This window comes from Macrobrachium nipponense, chromosome 46 (genome assembly GCF_015104395.2).
Source record: "Macrobrachium nipponense isolate FS-2020 chromosome 46, ASM1510439v2, whole genome shotgun sequence".
NCBI lineage: Eukaryota > Metazoa > Arthropoda > Malacostraca > Decapoda > Palaemonidae > Macrobrachium > Macrobrachium nipponense.
Genome location: NC_061106.1, coordinates 35,460,480 through 35,474,784, shown reverse-complemented (window position 1 = coordinate 35,474,784; position 14,305 = coordinate 35,460,480). Strand labels below are relative to the sequence as shown.

At 35.1% G+C, this 14,305-nt stretch overlaps 1 protein-coding gene across 1 annotated transcript; it reads right to left on the bottom strand.

The window, feature by feature from the left end:
* Positions 1-459: 459 nt before the first annotated feature.
* On the bottom strand, positions 460-14,215 carry LOC135214895 (islet cell autoantigen 1-like). The gene is made up of 3 exons (XM_064249346.1): positions 13,956-14,215; positions 8,837-9,162; positions 460-7,806 (listed from the first exon to the last, which is right to left on the bottom strand). Exons 2-3 carry the CDS (start codon positions 9,065-9,067, stop codon positions 6,340-6,342), a joined length of 1,698 nt encoding a protein of 565 aa, XP_064105416.1. The 5' UTR covers positions 9,068-9,162; positions 13,956-14,215; the 3' UTR covers positions 460-6,339.
* Between the last annotated feature and the right edge of the window lie 90 nt (positions 14,216-14,305).

Genomic DNA, 14,305 nt, shown 5'->3' with positions numbered 1-14,305 from the left:
GAAATGGAATATGGAGTTTAAGCCAATAGCCAAGCACTGGGACCTATGAAGCCATTCAGCGCTGGAAAGGAAACAGAGGAAGTAGGTTTGAAGAGTAACTGGAGGAATACTTCGCAGTTGCACTATAAAATAAATTTTAGTAGTAGAGGGTGTATAGCAAGATGGAAAAAAATACGAATGGAGGTACAGTAAAATGAATGAAAAGGGGGCTGAGGGGATGCTGCCAAGTACCTTTAGTAATGGTTACAGTGCAACCAATGAGGTGTACTGATGGCAGAACAATAAGTGTGTTGTAGTTATTTGTTCTGTAAATTTATAATTGTGAAAGCATTACGGTTTCAATTGTAGACTTTCATAGACATATCTATTAGTCCACCACTTCAACAAAGAACTGAAATATTGAGGTGATATGCATTAAAAAGAATGACAATCCAGCAGAACGGATATTAAATACAAGGATATTATTAAACTTTATTTTGAGAAACATACACAATATGGATATAGCTTGTACATAAACCGTAGAGGCCTACAATTATCTTTGGAAGGACTTAAAAGTCTCTCTTTCCCCTGGGCAATGTGAACCAGTGGTTTTATAGGAACAGTAGATACAGTTCTCACCAGAAATACAGTTAGCAATAATACTGAATGACAAAAAAAGTCTGAGATAAACTTACTGAAAAGTTACTAGTAAATGCCCAACAAGACTAGCATGTTTTTCTAAATCAAGCATTGCACTGTAGGTAGCATCTTAATGTGTTACTTCAGACATGAAATTCATCAGTAGCACTCCGTTTACTTTTCCTAAGCACTGGAGAAAAAAAATAATGTATGCTATAAATAATCAGTTGGGTGAAAACTCTTGATTGGAGAAACTTACAGAATAATGACTATTTACTACAGAGTACAGACAAAGCAGAAAAAGGATAAAAGATATGGAATATAAACAAAGAAAAGTCCTCAGGAGAGTAAACATTTAGAGATTAAATAACAATTAAAATAAAAGCATCTCAATCATAAACATGGAATGTGAGTTTTAAGTTGGAGGAATTTTGTAGCTTTGCAAGTTTCAAGGAAAAAAATCTGCATGCACCTTATAGCAGCTTCCTTCTAAACATAACAAAACCATGTAATACAATATTAAATCATACTAAGTCTTCAAAGTAAAACATCACATGCTAACTTCAGATAAATCAGTCAAATATTTTCTCATTCAATTGTGATCTTGGTCAAATCCTGTTTCTTATGACACAATCAACTTGTACCTCAGTGAGTTGTAAATTGACAAACTTGACTTAACCGACACCTATTTTTTTATTTATTACTATTTTTTTTACATAGGGATGGCCGAAAGGCTTCACCAATCGCCTAAATTTTTATAACACCTGATCCAACAGCAATAAATTAAAGTTTTAGTACTGCAATTAACCATAGAGAAAAGTAATGTTCACAGTATGTACACGCAGTCCCTGGGTTACACCGAAGGTTCCGTTCCTATGAGGCCAAAAAAAAGGGTGTAACCTGAGTCATTGTTAAAAATTGTAAAAAAACCTTACTTTTAATCCTTTAAGGTGTCTTGAAAATGACGTAACCTGAATTTTGATTAAGCTTTTCATCAAAAAACCCCCAAATTTTTACCAATATGGAGCCATATTAAAGTTCCAGTCTTCTGTTGGACTAGGGATGTACACCCGGAACATGCACTATACCCAAGAAAATAATTCTTTATTAATATATTTCAAGAGTGAAGTAATCTCGGAACGATGTAAGTCGAGTCCGACATAACCCAGGGACTGCCTATAAAACTTACACTTGCTTAACATAACTGTCTTTGAAATACTATAACAGAAAATCTAATAATAAACAAACATACATACTTGAGAAAAATGTATTAAGTACCACTACACAAAATGTTACCCATGGCTATTAAAATACCATACGTACATCTGAGACCATTTTTTAACATATTTATGCACAATAAGTACAACTAAAAATAAGCATAATCCAACCTGTATTATTTCACAATTGACTTAAAAATCCTCGATTCAAATAATACTGCAAAAGAACATTTCATTCAGATCAAACTTCACTTTACTATATTTCCCTGGAACTTACCATACCAACACTGCAAGGAAAAAGAGAAACATGCATGCTTAACACTGCCTAAAAATATAACTAACACAAACTAGTACCCTTTTAATTCATACACTGCAATTAGTTGGCTTTCCTTCAATTCTTTACATATATGGAGATATGCAAATATTTTGTATCTGGGATTTTTAGATGTCTAATTCTGTAATACAAAATATGTCTTGTTAAATGAAATTTAAAATTCAAAATGAAACATAATACAATTCCCAGCTTATTTTAAAAATATGAGCAGGGCAACCTATCCTTTATTCTCATTCAGTGACCAGAATAATTTGCAATACAAAAAGCTTTAGTTTAGCAATCCTTCCCAAGGTAGTTGGTTTGCTTCTTGAACTTAATAAGTAACCCCAGCAATGAACAGTAATCATGATCTCCTTCTACAACTTTCCTACGTATATTTACCACACATTCATTGTCATCCCTTATATGGTAAAATCACAAAATTTCCAGCAAAAATAAAAATCATATTAACATGATATACAGTATGTAATGACAAAGCATCACTCAATTCATTTGCAATTAAATGAAAACTTGTCTGAATTTTCCTCCTATTGTATCAGGTTTCAGTCAAAATCAAGAACAGCAAAAAGGAGAGGCAATGTTAGATTTTCTGAAATTTTCCCAACCTCTATTGATGTGATAGTTAGATATTATACTATATATTGTACCGTTAACAAAAAATACACCATTATTTATACAAATTACACCCCTGTATTGATGAGAAAAGCTAATGAAAAAATCATGATGAAGAAGGGATAAAAATAGTGGATATTTCCTGATCTCTGAAGAGTAACAATGGTAAGACTTCAGAATTTGTAATAATCTTGCATCTACATTTGCCCCAAGTTTGTAAGACGATACATCAGATAAAACAATAATAGCACTACAGTATATACATAGTTTTGTTGAAGACTCATAAATTGATAACTATTAATCTACTAATAGTGAAAACATATTCAATAACTGCAACATTTTTGAACACTTAAATTTTTCAATACTCACTCAGAGAGTATTATTTCATCACAACAACTGCACTGGTCATCACAACAATTTTAAGGTAAAGAAAACTATGTACACTATGAAACAAAATCATTGTATTCCTACTAATTTTTCAGAGAGCAATTATGAGATTTCTCAAGTGTGTTACTGGTACAGTAAATGTTACTCCCTAATGGACTCAAGATCTGCACTCCAACAGAGCCAAGGGTATCAATATCAAGATCTTGTAAACAGCAAACTGTGAATGGACTAAAAGTGAAAACTTTAAATAGGCAACAAACAAGTTATGTAATACAGTGAACACCCCATATTTGCACACTCCAGATTCCCTGACTCACGCATTCGCGGATATCTCTCTGGAACAAATACCCCTATTCGCGGTATTTTTCTATGGGAAACATCCACAAATTCGTGCTTTTTTTTTTTTTTTTATCAATTTCATCACAAAATGCACCTTTTTTGATAAAACTATAAAAAAACAGATATAGACATTTGTTGTGGGTTTTTCTTGTTTTAACTAATAAAATAGACAGTTTTCAGCGCTTTTATAGGGGTTTCAACTATTTGCAGATTCTAGCTATGCGCGGTGTGTGTGTGTGTCCGTGTTCCCCACCCACGCATACGGGAGGAACATTGTAATGGTAAAATGATTCCACCAAGCTTTCCTAATGGGATGAAACCTGAGCATCCATTTTAGTAAGGAGGTTTTAACAACAGAATTCTACTAATAATTTTTCCAAGGGTAAATGAGGAAACACAATTTAAAATGAATTTTTCACAGATCCAAACCCACTTACTCCAACATATGCCATTATAGCTGTTTATGGTGGACAAGTTGAGTGGTGAAAAGCTGGATGAGTAAACTGGTGGTTAAATGTCTAAAGGTACTCCCATCTTGCCTGCCAAATATTTTCATTGCATTTTTGCACTCTACAGATTAAAGGAAAATAACAAACAGAGGGAATGAGAAGAGAATACTCCAAGTATCATTTTAATTTTGGATTGAAGCACCTCTAAGACTTGAGAATTTTTTTATACAGAATAACTACTTTGAGTACATAACTCTAGTTTTCATCAAACAGGTATCACCAGAATGTAACACAAATCCACACATGACAGTACGAATTTGCTGACATGTTAAGTGTTTTGCAATCGTAAAGGAAAAAAGGCACTGAATGAAAAGAGAAGCATCCATATACAGCATATGAGCTTATCTATCAATAACACCTAGCAAAGATATTCTCATACAATGACAAACATACACTAACCATAAAATAAAAACAAATGACAGAATATGAAGAATTTCTGAACTAATTTCAATTTTTCCTAGATATACAAACCAAAGCCTTGGACATACTTGTCTGTATACTTTCATTAATTTGAAGAAAATGGCCTACTCATGATACTTCCATGTGAAGCCTAAGTGGAAATGAATGGTAATCTGATGCAGTCAGCACTGCACGTTCATTTATGATTTTTTTACCTATACAATACTCAGTAAAATAAAAATTGAAAATCAACTGCAATAAAATATGAAATCCCCTATAAAAACCTCCAAGATTGCAATTTCTGGAAACTGTGTTTATCATGCAACAATGTTGGTCCACTTGGAGAGACCTTAAATTGCCATACATGACACTGGCTACATATGTGGGCACCATATACTGGTCTTGAGAGTGGCATTATTATGTATTCTCCAATCAGAGAGACAATACATGCTTTGCAGTATTCTGATTACCTTTGGTACTACATTGAGCATTTTGAAAGCAAATTGAACACTTAAATGTATTACGTACCAATCTTCAGGTAATTTTGGGACAGTTACATTGAGCACTGAACAAGTGTACCATGTAATTGTATTCAAATGTGAAATATTGTGAACATTTTAAACATCTTCAAAATTGGGTAAGAGCTTAATTTAGAGGTCAAACCTGTAACTTTGTATCATAAGAAAATAAAGGACATGGGGCCCATAGGCACCGATACTTGCCATATCAAGTGTCAATGGGCCTTCAGGAGAAAGATGCATGCTGCAGGTAAGCTTATGTCTTTGTTGATCACAAATAGACTCACCACTCAAGGAGGAAATACTTAGTACAACATAAAATAACTTGTCCCCATCATGTCGAATTTTCATTGCAAACACTTTTTCATGACTGAAAAAACAACTAAAGAAAAAATACTCACAAACTACAGTAAATACAAAGCAGGCTTTCTAGAAAAGGAAAAGAAGTGAATAAAGACTCAGTGAACAGCATAATGGAATTTGACAGGTGAGAGGCAGGTGGGCTCCCATAGTAGATGAGTCTCACCCCTAAGCAATCTACTACTTTCCCTATTTTAAAGCAGTATCCAACACTTGTTCTGTCCACAACAACCTAATGTTCCAGCATGAATAAATACAAGAGGATTTATAAGGTACATGAACATATACAGTATTCAATTTGTAATCATGTTGTTTACCACACTAACTTTTAATCACAGTAGTACAAGATTGGAGATGTTGCATACAGCATAGGAGTAGTATGCATTAGAGCACACCTCTATGTATATTTCTAAAATATCTTGTATCTAATGAACACAGTGTACATAATTATATTAAAATCAATACTTTGAAAGCAAGGTTTGTGAAAGATGAAGAATATTTTAAAAGTATACTCCATGAAAAAAAAAACATGTTGCAGATAGCTATTTTCCATCATGTTATACTAAAAAACAAAACCATACAAAAGTTAGTTGAATACCAGTTTGCTGAAATTCCAGATTTTATTACTACATTGCCTACTCATATGGGGCAGCCCAATTTGTAAATCTGAATATGCTCTACCTGAGAATCAACCAGACCATGGCAAAACAGCAGAAGCAACTAGTATGCCTGGCATAATCTTGAAATAAGTTAACACATTTGACTTTCTGCACTTTTCCCTTTTTGCTTTGACTAGATATTTGTTGACTAGTGACTGCATAAATAAAAATAGGAAGAAAAATGCAATTGAGTTCTGCTATACAATGATTCACATGTTAAGAAGACAAATGACAAAACTAAATAGTTTCATATTTGAACTTCCAATAAAGCAAAATAAAATCACTAAAAATATGGCATTTTTATAAATAGTAAATACATATCCATAACTTAATTGGCTAATGCAACCATTACTTAGGTTATACATACCTATAAAAACTTATTCTTCCTTAACATTTCTTGTCATCATCCTGCGCTTGGCTGAAAATTGCATTTGCAGGATCTCCCAAGGGGTCAATGTCTTGGAATACTTTATACCAGTCTAATTTGTTCACTTCCTGTTTCAGATCATGGCTTTGCGTTGTTCCTGAGCTTGGAGTAGTTTTAACTGCCTCAGTAGCTTTTTGTGTTTGTGACTGTGAACCAGCAGGTAAATTTATAGTGCCTGATGGAGCACCAATTGAATTTCCTGACTGGAATGCAGGCATCTGGCTCTGTAGTGGGAAGTTGGCTGACTGGTCTTGCCAACTTTGCATTCCAAAATCTAAAAGCTGAGAAGGAAGGAACATGCTACCACGTTCACTTGAGTGACTTTGCAACATAGAGAAAGGATCTGAGTCAAGATCCCCTAAACTTTGGACAGAACTTACTCCCATCCCTGGCTCAGTGTTGGAGAGCCCAGAAGCACCCGAATTTTCATCAGATCCAAAGACAGGAAGTGGTTGGTGAACAGGACTGTCAAAAAGCTCTTTCAGCATTTGCTGTGTGTCCTTTTCTGTGTCAGGCACTTCTGGATTGTTTGTGAGGAAATCAAGCAATTGCGATTTAGAATTCTTTGTATCAACATTACTTTCTGTTTGTAGATTAAGAAGTTCTTCACTTACATCTTCATTTGCATAATCAAAGAGATTCACAAGACTATCACTCTTCTTCTGATCTGCATTATTCTTCTTTCTATTTTTCTTATTTCCATGTCTTTCCTTGTTTCGCTGTTTTTTCTTTTCTGGGTCATCATGATATTCAGCATTGAAAAAGGTTTTATCATCACCTTCTAACTTTTCCTCATCTTCTTCTTCCTTGGCATCATCAAGTCTTCTAGGAGGTTCTGCAAGTTCCTTAATCACCTGGAAGTCATACGGCTGATATCCTTTGAAATTTCCTGCTACACTACTAAGAGTCTTAGAGGTTTTTTCTGAAAAGGTAATCAGATTATTCTGATAAACAATAAGAGCATGAGAAAACATATTGCACCTAGATGCTGCAAGAAGATCAATCTTCTGAAGACTTTTAAGTTTTATTCGGTCAAATTTTGCTTTCTTTTGCTTAACAATTCCCTGAACTTCTCGAAATTTTTCCAGCTGATGATACTGATCTGGGTTGAAATCTTGGGATATGTTCTTCATCCACATGAGAGCTCCTCTATATTCTGTCCTTATTTTTTCCATCTCTGTAACCGTACAAAGTGTGTCTTCCACCGCACGAGTCTGAAATGTGTCTACTTCTTGAAAAAGTCTTACAAGAGGATTTCGAAGAGCTACTCTCTGCTGAGCAGTGTAGCTTAAACTCTTACCAACTGCAGTCATCATTTTTCCAGCTCGGCTCCTATCCTGTTTACCATATTCCTTCAACAGCCTCCCCATAGCATTTTCTTCCTGTGCCATAACACATATTTTGTTCTGGTAATCAGCAAGAAGAACCTGAGAGGAGAAAATGAAGTTAAAAATCCCATGAAACACTTTCAACATACAGTATACTTACATACTGTAATAGTATATATGTTCTCTTACTTAGCAAAAGACATTTGAAAATAATCTATTCAATAGGCAGGACATTCTTTCCGAATACTGTAGTACTCAATGGCTAGATTTACCATTGCTCTGAGTAATATTTACCTAGCATATGTAATTGTTCTTCGATATTCAGATTTTCCATTAGTTAATTTCCAACTCTTGAATTAAAGTAACTATGGCCTCTATTGCCAAAAATTTGAAAAGGTAGGATAATTCCAAAGATTCCATTAATGATTCCAAAATTTAGACATTTTATTTCTTCACTACCAAGCCAAAAATATCATATAAAGTTGGGGACTTCCTTCATGCTATCTTTCCTTCAAACAGCAAAACTTGTTTTACAAGCAGGCTAAATCAAATGGCTACAAGTAAAACGTGACAAATTTTTAAAGTAATTTGTATTTTTTATAACACAAACTTAAGGTCTTGTTGGATTGATGACTGTACAGGATGGCTAAAACTCAGAACTTATGTATATTTACAGTGGACCCCTCTATTTGCGGGGGATGTGTACCATACCCACCCCGCGGATACTTAAAACCCCTCTGAAAATGCTTATACCTGAATATTTTAATAGTGTTATCAAAAAGGGGAATTCAGTCAAGAAATTCATATGAAAATATAGTAACTTGTGAATATTTCTCAGTGAAAAATTAAGTGAATGGGTGAATTTCCGATGAATAATGGGTTGATGTGGTCCATAGAGTGAATCCGCAAACCTTGAGAATGCGAATACAGGGGATCTACTGTATGGCTGTTATTCACCTAAAACATAAGTAGAGTATGCACAACCGGTAGATTTTCCATAATTACATAGCACAGTAGTGCTGAACCTCCACAGAACTAAAGCAATGCATGTAATGCAACTGTATGTAAGTAATGATATATATAAAATAAATAAAACTAGAATCTGACAGCATCTTGTATCAAACCTTACCTGCAACTCTTTAGTACTTGATTCAATGGCTTTGAAGAGTTCAATTTTAGCATCCAATTCAGCATCTGATGCAACAACATGCTCATCTTCCTTTTTGCCAAGCTTGCGTATTACAGCACTTTTTGTAAACCAAAACTGCTTCTGCACTTTTCCAAATGTTGAACTGTTTGAATTACGTTCAACCCATCGGTCATAACTTTGACCTGAATAACTCTGGATTTGTTGTGTCATTCTGATTTCTCTTCCTTGACCAAATGTCACTGAGATCAATTTTATTAATACTAAGGCTACAGGTGCTTCTATATGCTGCTGTTTACATTTTCACTCTGGAAAAAAAATAAAAGGAAACAGTCAATATTTTTAAGTATGAAAACTTTATAACTGAAACATTCTTCATACAAATATAAATACCTCAAATAATTACTAACAAGAAAAAGAAACACACACACACACACAAATATAGTGTTTTCAGCAAAAACTCTACAAAAGAAAATTGCCTAAAGTAATTTATTACAGATGGTAATGAATTGCAATAATCCTCTAGTAAGGAGTCATGATCCACTGACATTTGTTGGACAAGATCAATTCAGACAATGGAATGCCACTTACATGTGGTCTGACAAAGCAATGCTTATCTTTGAATGAATAAATTTGTGACAGTCAGCACCTAAATCAAACATCTCTATTATCGTTAAGATTTTTTACAACACACTTTCCCCACTCCACGGTCAGACATAGAATAGGTTCTCACCACTGTTGTGTCTTTGGAGATTTCTGCTTCAATTCCTATCTGGTCTAAGTCTTTAACTAGGGTAAAACACCGCTGTGCAATCATTGATCCGAGAAAAGACCACTTTTTTCACTCAATATTTAATTGGTGAAAAACAACGATACAATCGAATATTTAAGCATGCCATTTAAAAGATTGAAGTTTTGTCAACAAAATAAAATATATGAAACTGCCATACAAAGTAAAATAAGCATGTGAAATCTTCATAAAATGTGTTCAAGGCAGGTTTAAATCCTATATGGCATGGTATGGTAGTGAGTGCAATTCGGTTCTACACTTGCGGCCATGTCCTTCCCAGAACTCATTTGAACAATATTTGCTTATACTATATGTGACATTATTGATACAAGTACTATCCTACTTACAACCAAGTTTGGTTCCGACTCACTGGTTGTAAGTCAGAATAGATGTAAGTCGAACCTTAGAAAGTGGCCAACATACTGGGTAGGGTATTACTATCAAACCTTTGCTATATAAAAGTGCCTACTTAGTACTGTAATGTAATGTACAATCATTATTTCAATCTTTTTAACCATAATGTACTTCTACTAATACATTTTAATCATTTATGTAATACTAGTATATATTACGTACAATCCGGCATTGAGTTACAATGGGGTTAGGTTCTTGCATGCATGTCAGAAGTCGATTCTTACGTAAATTGGTTTGCAATTCAGTCTACAGTACAGTTAATACAAATGATGCTGCAGATAGGCAGGGTAACTCAAACTGATGCTGCCTGAGTGATGAGAGTTCTCATGCCTGAGTGATGAGAGTTCTCATGAGATGGCGCAGTGCCAAGTAACTCAATGGTCAACTGTCTGAAGTAAGGTTGTAAGTACAAGTGGTCGTATGTCGAGCAGGTCGTAAGTCGGATGGTAGTTGTATTACTCAAGATTATAGTTGTAATCAGTACAATAAAACAACATTTTGTTGCTTATTCGTACTAGTGGAAGTATGAGACGTCTTATTCCCGGGGTCATGTTTTGAACTGGAATGCATTTTTACCTCGTAATCGGTGGTTTTATCCTTACTGCCATCACAACTGAAACTCCACAAAAAACTTTATTGCCAATTAAGCAGCATACCTACTATGGGTTTCAGAGACAGTGGAAGCACGTTTTTTGGCAATATTTTTGACATTTTGAATTGAACATGTTCAGCGACACAATTCAGTTCGACTATTATTACTACTGTTGCTGATCTTCTAGTGCCGTACCTATAGCTCTTAGCAAGTGTACGGCAACTGCTGCATGATTAGCAAACTGGTAAACGGATACGGCTAACTGCCGTACCTACAGCAAGTCAATAGTGCAATACGGCACCACTAACAATATGACGTACCCCCACCACACTATGTTATTTGTACAGCAGGAAGTCTGAAATTGATGCATGCGCAATTCACAGCCGTACCAATATCTATCGCGATCAGTATACAGCTGCCGTACCAATATCCTGTGCCAAATAGGGTAAACAATCACGGACGATCCATCGTCATATCGCTAGACAGGTCTTATTCACTCAATATTTAATGAGTGAAACAAGAATACAATTACAACTTTAAGCATACCATTCAAAAGGTTGAAGTTTTGTCAACATAATGTGATATATGAAAACCCCATATGAACTAAAATAAGCATGTGACGCTCTTCGTAAAACATGTTTTCAAGGCAGTTTTGAAATACAATATGGCGGCTATCGTCAGGCTGGCCGGTCTAATCACTGACAATCCACCATCTTTCCCAGCCTTCCCAGCACTCATTTGAACAATGTTAGCATATATATGTAACGTTTATTGATCTTACTCAAGATTGCAGTTGTAATCAGCACAATAAAACATTTTGTTGCCTATATTAGTGAAAGTATGAAACTTGTTATTCCTGGGGTTGTGGTTTGAACTGAATTCATTTTTACCTTGTCATCGGTGGTTTTATCCTTACTGCCATCACAATTGAAACTCCACAGTGCTTATTTGATAGTATTTATACACATTATTGGTCTTAATCCACTCCAAATTGCACTTGAACCACGTTGCTGTTCCTGGTTCCTAAGCGCTCACTCCACAAACACAGTTATGAGCAGCACACGACGACAGTTTATGAGGTGCAAAGCTTTATTCCCTTAATTGTTTACTTTACTCATTATTTAGTTTTAACTTTACTTTGTTTACTTCAAAATGTTTATTAATTCATGTCTATTATCCCTTTTTTACAACCAAATTACCCCACCCCGAAAAATTACAGATATTTCTAAAGTAGATACAATCCAATGTTTCTAACCTTGTCGTACATCTGGCTGCCGAAAACCATCGCGGAGCAGACGACGGATAGTGGATTATAATTTTTTTTTTTTTTTTGCTAGCACTTTTCATTAAGTCTATATTAGTATGTATTTTGATTTTCTTAATAACTATATGCCAGAAATAAAAGTAACCTTTAATGTTTGCATGCTAAGAATGGCAAATTATCGTTGCCACATTAGTGGAGCTTCACACATACACCCATGCATTATTATAAAGTGTTTCCATGAATTCTAGTTGTCATAGTAATGCAATAATGATAAAATTGCTTTAATATTTATGTACGTATATATACTTCCAATACATAGGCTAATTTCACCAATTTCCACGTTTTGTGTAAGTCTTATACCCAGTTTGGAGGGTGAACACATACCAATTGGCAACAGAGAGAGAGAAGGGAAGGCAATGAAAGGAAGAAGGACAGGGGTGGTGGTGGAGGTGGGGGGGAGAGGGCAGGTGGAGCTTTTTACTCCTATGTTCGTATCCATTTCTGGATAATGGAGTTTTTGTCTCTTGGTACAAGGACAAGTGTCATTATTCATTACGATTAGTGATTCACAATACCCTTATAAATTACGGCACTGGGTGTGATTCACTATGGCAAAATTTCGTTCTGATACGAGTGTCACAAAAATATTGCCAAAAACGTGCTTGCACTGTCTCTGAAACCCATAGTAGGTATGCTGCTTAGTTGTCAATCAAGTTTTTTGTAATCAAGTATTTTTTACAAGCTAGCTATTGTATAAATTTGTATTTTTCTCAATCAAAACATATGCTCCTCAATGCTAACTTTCCTCTTTTAACGACTTTCTGGTCATTGCAAATTCGGCCCCATTAATTTCTTATGGTGCGAAAACAGACAGAGGCCCAGGGAGCGAAAGCAATTGCGTTACACTACAGCGGTGATCCGACAGTAAAACATCTTCATATATCCGAAAGTAAATAATAAAGATATATATGGGCATTACGATTATAACAATTACATGAATAGCTGATAACAATCTGCATGAATAACTGGTAAACTGTTCTGCAAGAAAGTTGAGTATAGCAATTCATTTACAATAAGTACGAAAGTCAAGATGTCATGACATCATAATACAGGACTTAAAAAAAAAACTTTCTAATTCCGAAAAATAATTACTTAAATTTGAGTCAGGAATCGAGTTACTTTTTCAATAACGAATATTTTCAAATTAATCATTATAAATATGAAAAATATTGATGTTTTACTATTTATTTAAATAATTATCTAGTGCACGCTTCGTCGTGTTCTTCTACCAAAACAGTAGTTTCCTTAAAAACATCGTGGCAAGGGACCGTTTTCCGATTGTTGTGATGAAAGTGCCCCAGTGTCTATGGGTACAAGTGGTGTGTGGATTTATCACAGGAAATGGGAAGTTTGTTGACACAAGTGACTCCGCAAACATCGAGATGGCGTCAATCTTCTAAGTTATTTAATCGTAAGTAAAAATTTCGAAAGAGTTTTGTTGAAGTTTGCACTGCGTTGGCCACCCTTTTCATTACCCTCTGTTTACAGCTTTAAATTTGGCCTTAAATTTCTAACTTTGGGGAAAATACTTACTTCGAAAGGAGAGTAGAGGTCTTTAGCTGCGTCTCTCAGCAACAACAACAACTCGCGACTGATGACCATCTCCGGCGTTAGGACACGTTATAAGTACTTTTTCGGAGGGTGTCCAGCCGTGACCATCGGTGTGTTGGCGAGTCCATGCGGTTGTTTACCCTAATACCAGAGCCTTCATGTACGTTTTGATACATCCATTACCTAGCTCTGGTTAAAACCCAGTCCACACATAAGCTGTCTATTCCTATGCTACTTCCACTGCAGCTGAGAAAATAAAAGAAAAACAAAGATAATAAATTGTAGGTAGATCCAGCCATGTCTTTAAGCATAGGGTGGCCCGTGAAGATAGCCAACATAGGCTAGGACTATGCTGGTCTCAGCTAACATACTTCATATACCTACAAGTAAAGGTAACATTACAAATCCGATAACACACGTCACAACTTACGGCATCGCGAGACGATTCCATCATACGAGTTAAAAAATCAAGTGTCCTCGTAATATAAAGAAATCCGCCGTAATTCAATAGGACTGACAGTTCAGTATGTGTACGTATTCACTTACGATAAGTGAGGGAGATATTTATCTCTTTCAGTTCAAATAAAAGTTTCGAGTCGTTTATAAGTTTGAAAGAAAGAATTTAATTATATTTATAAAGATTCTGATCGTTCTTAGTTTGAATGAAACCTATAGAATTATGTCGTCTATGAGAATCCACGGCAGACAGCTTTTACATGGCGAAAGTAATCGAAACCAAAATCAACTCGCCAAAGTGAAAATCTTACAACTGAACAGTGC

Excerpts from the sequence above, each read along its gene's own strand:
- LOC135214895 (XM_064249346.1), bottom strand. The coding sequence starts at position 9,067 with ATGACACAACAAATCCAGAGTTATTCAGGTCAAAGTTATGACCGATGG. Across the intron at positions 7,807-8,836 it reads CAAGTACTAAAGAGTTGCAG|GTTCTTCTTGCTGATTACCA; the intron begins GTAAGGTTTGAT and ends TTCTCCTCTCAG.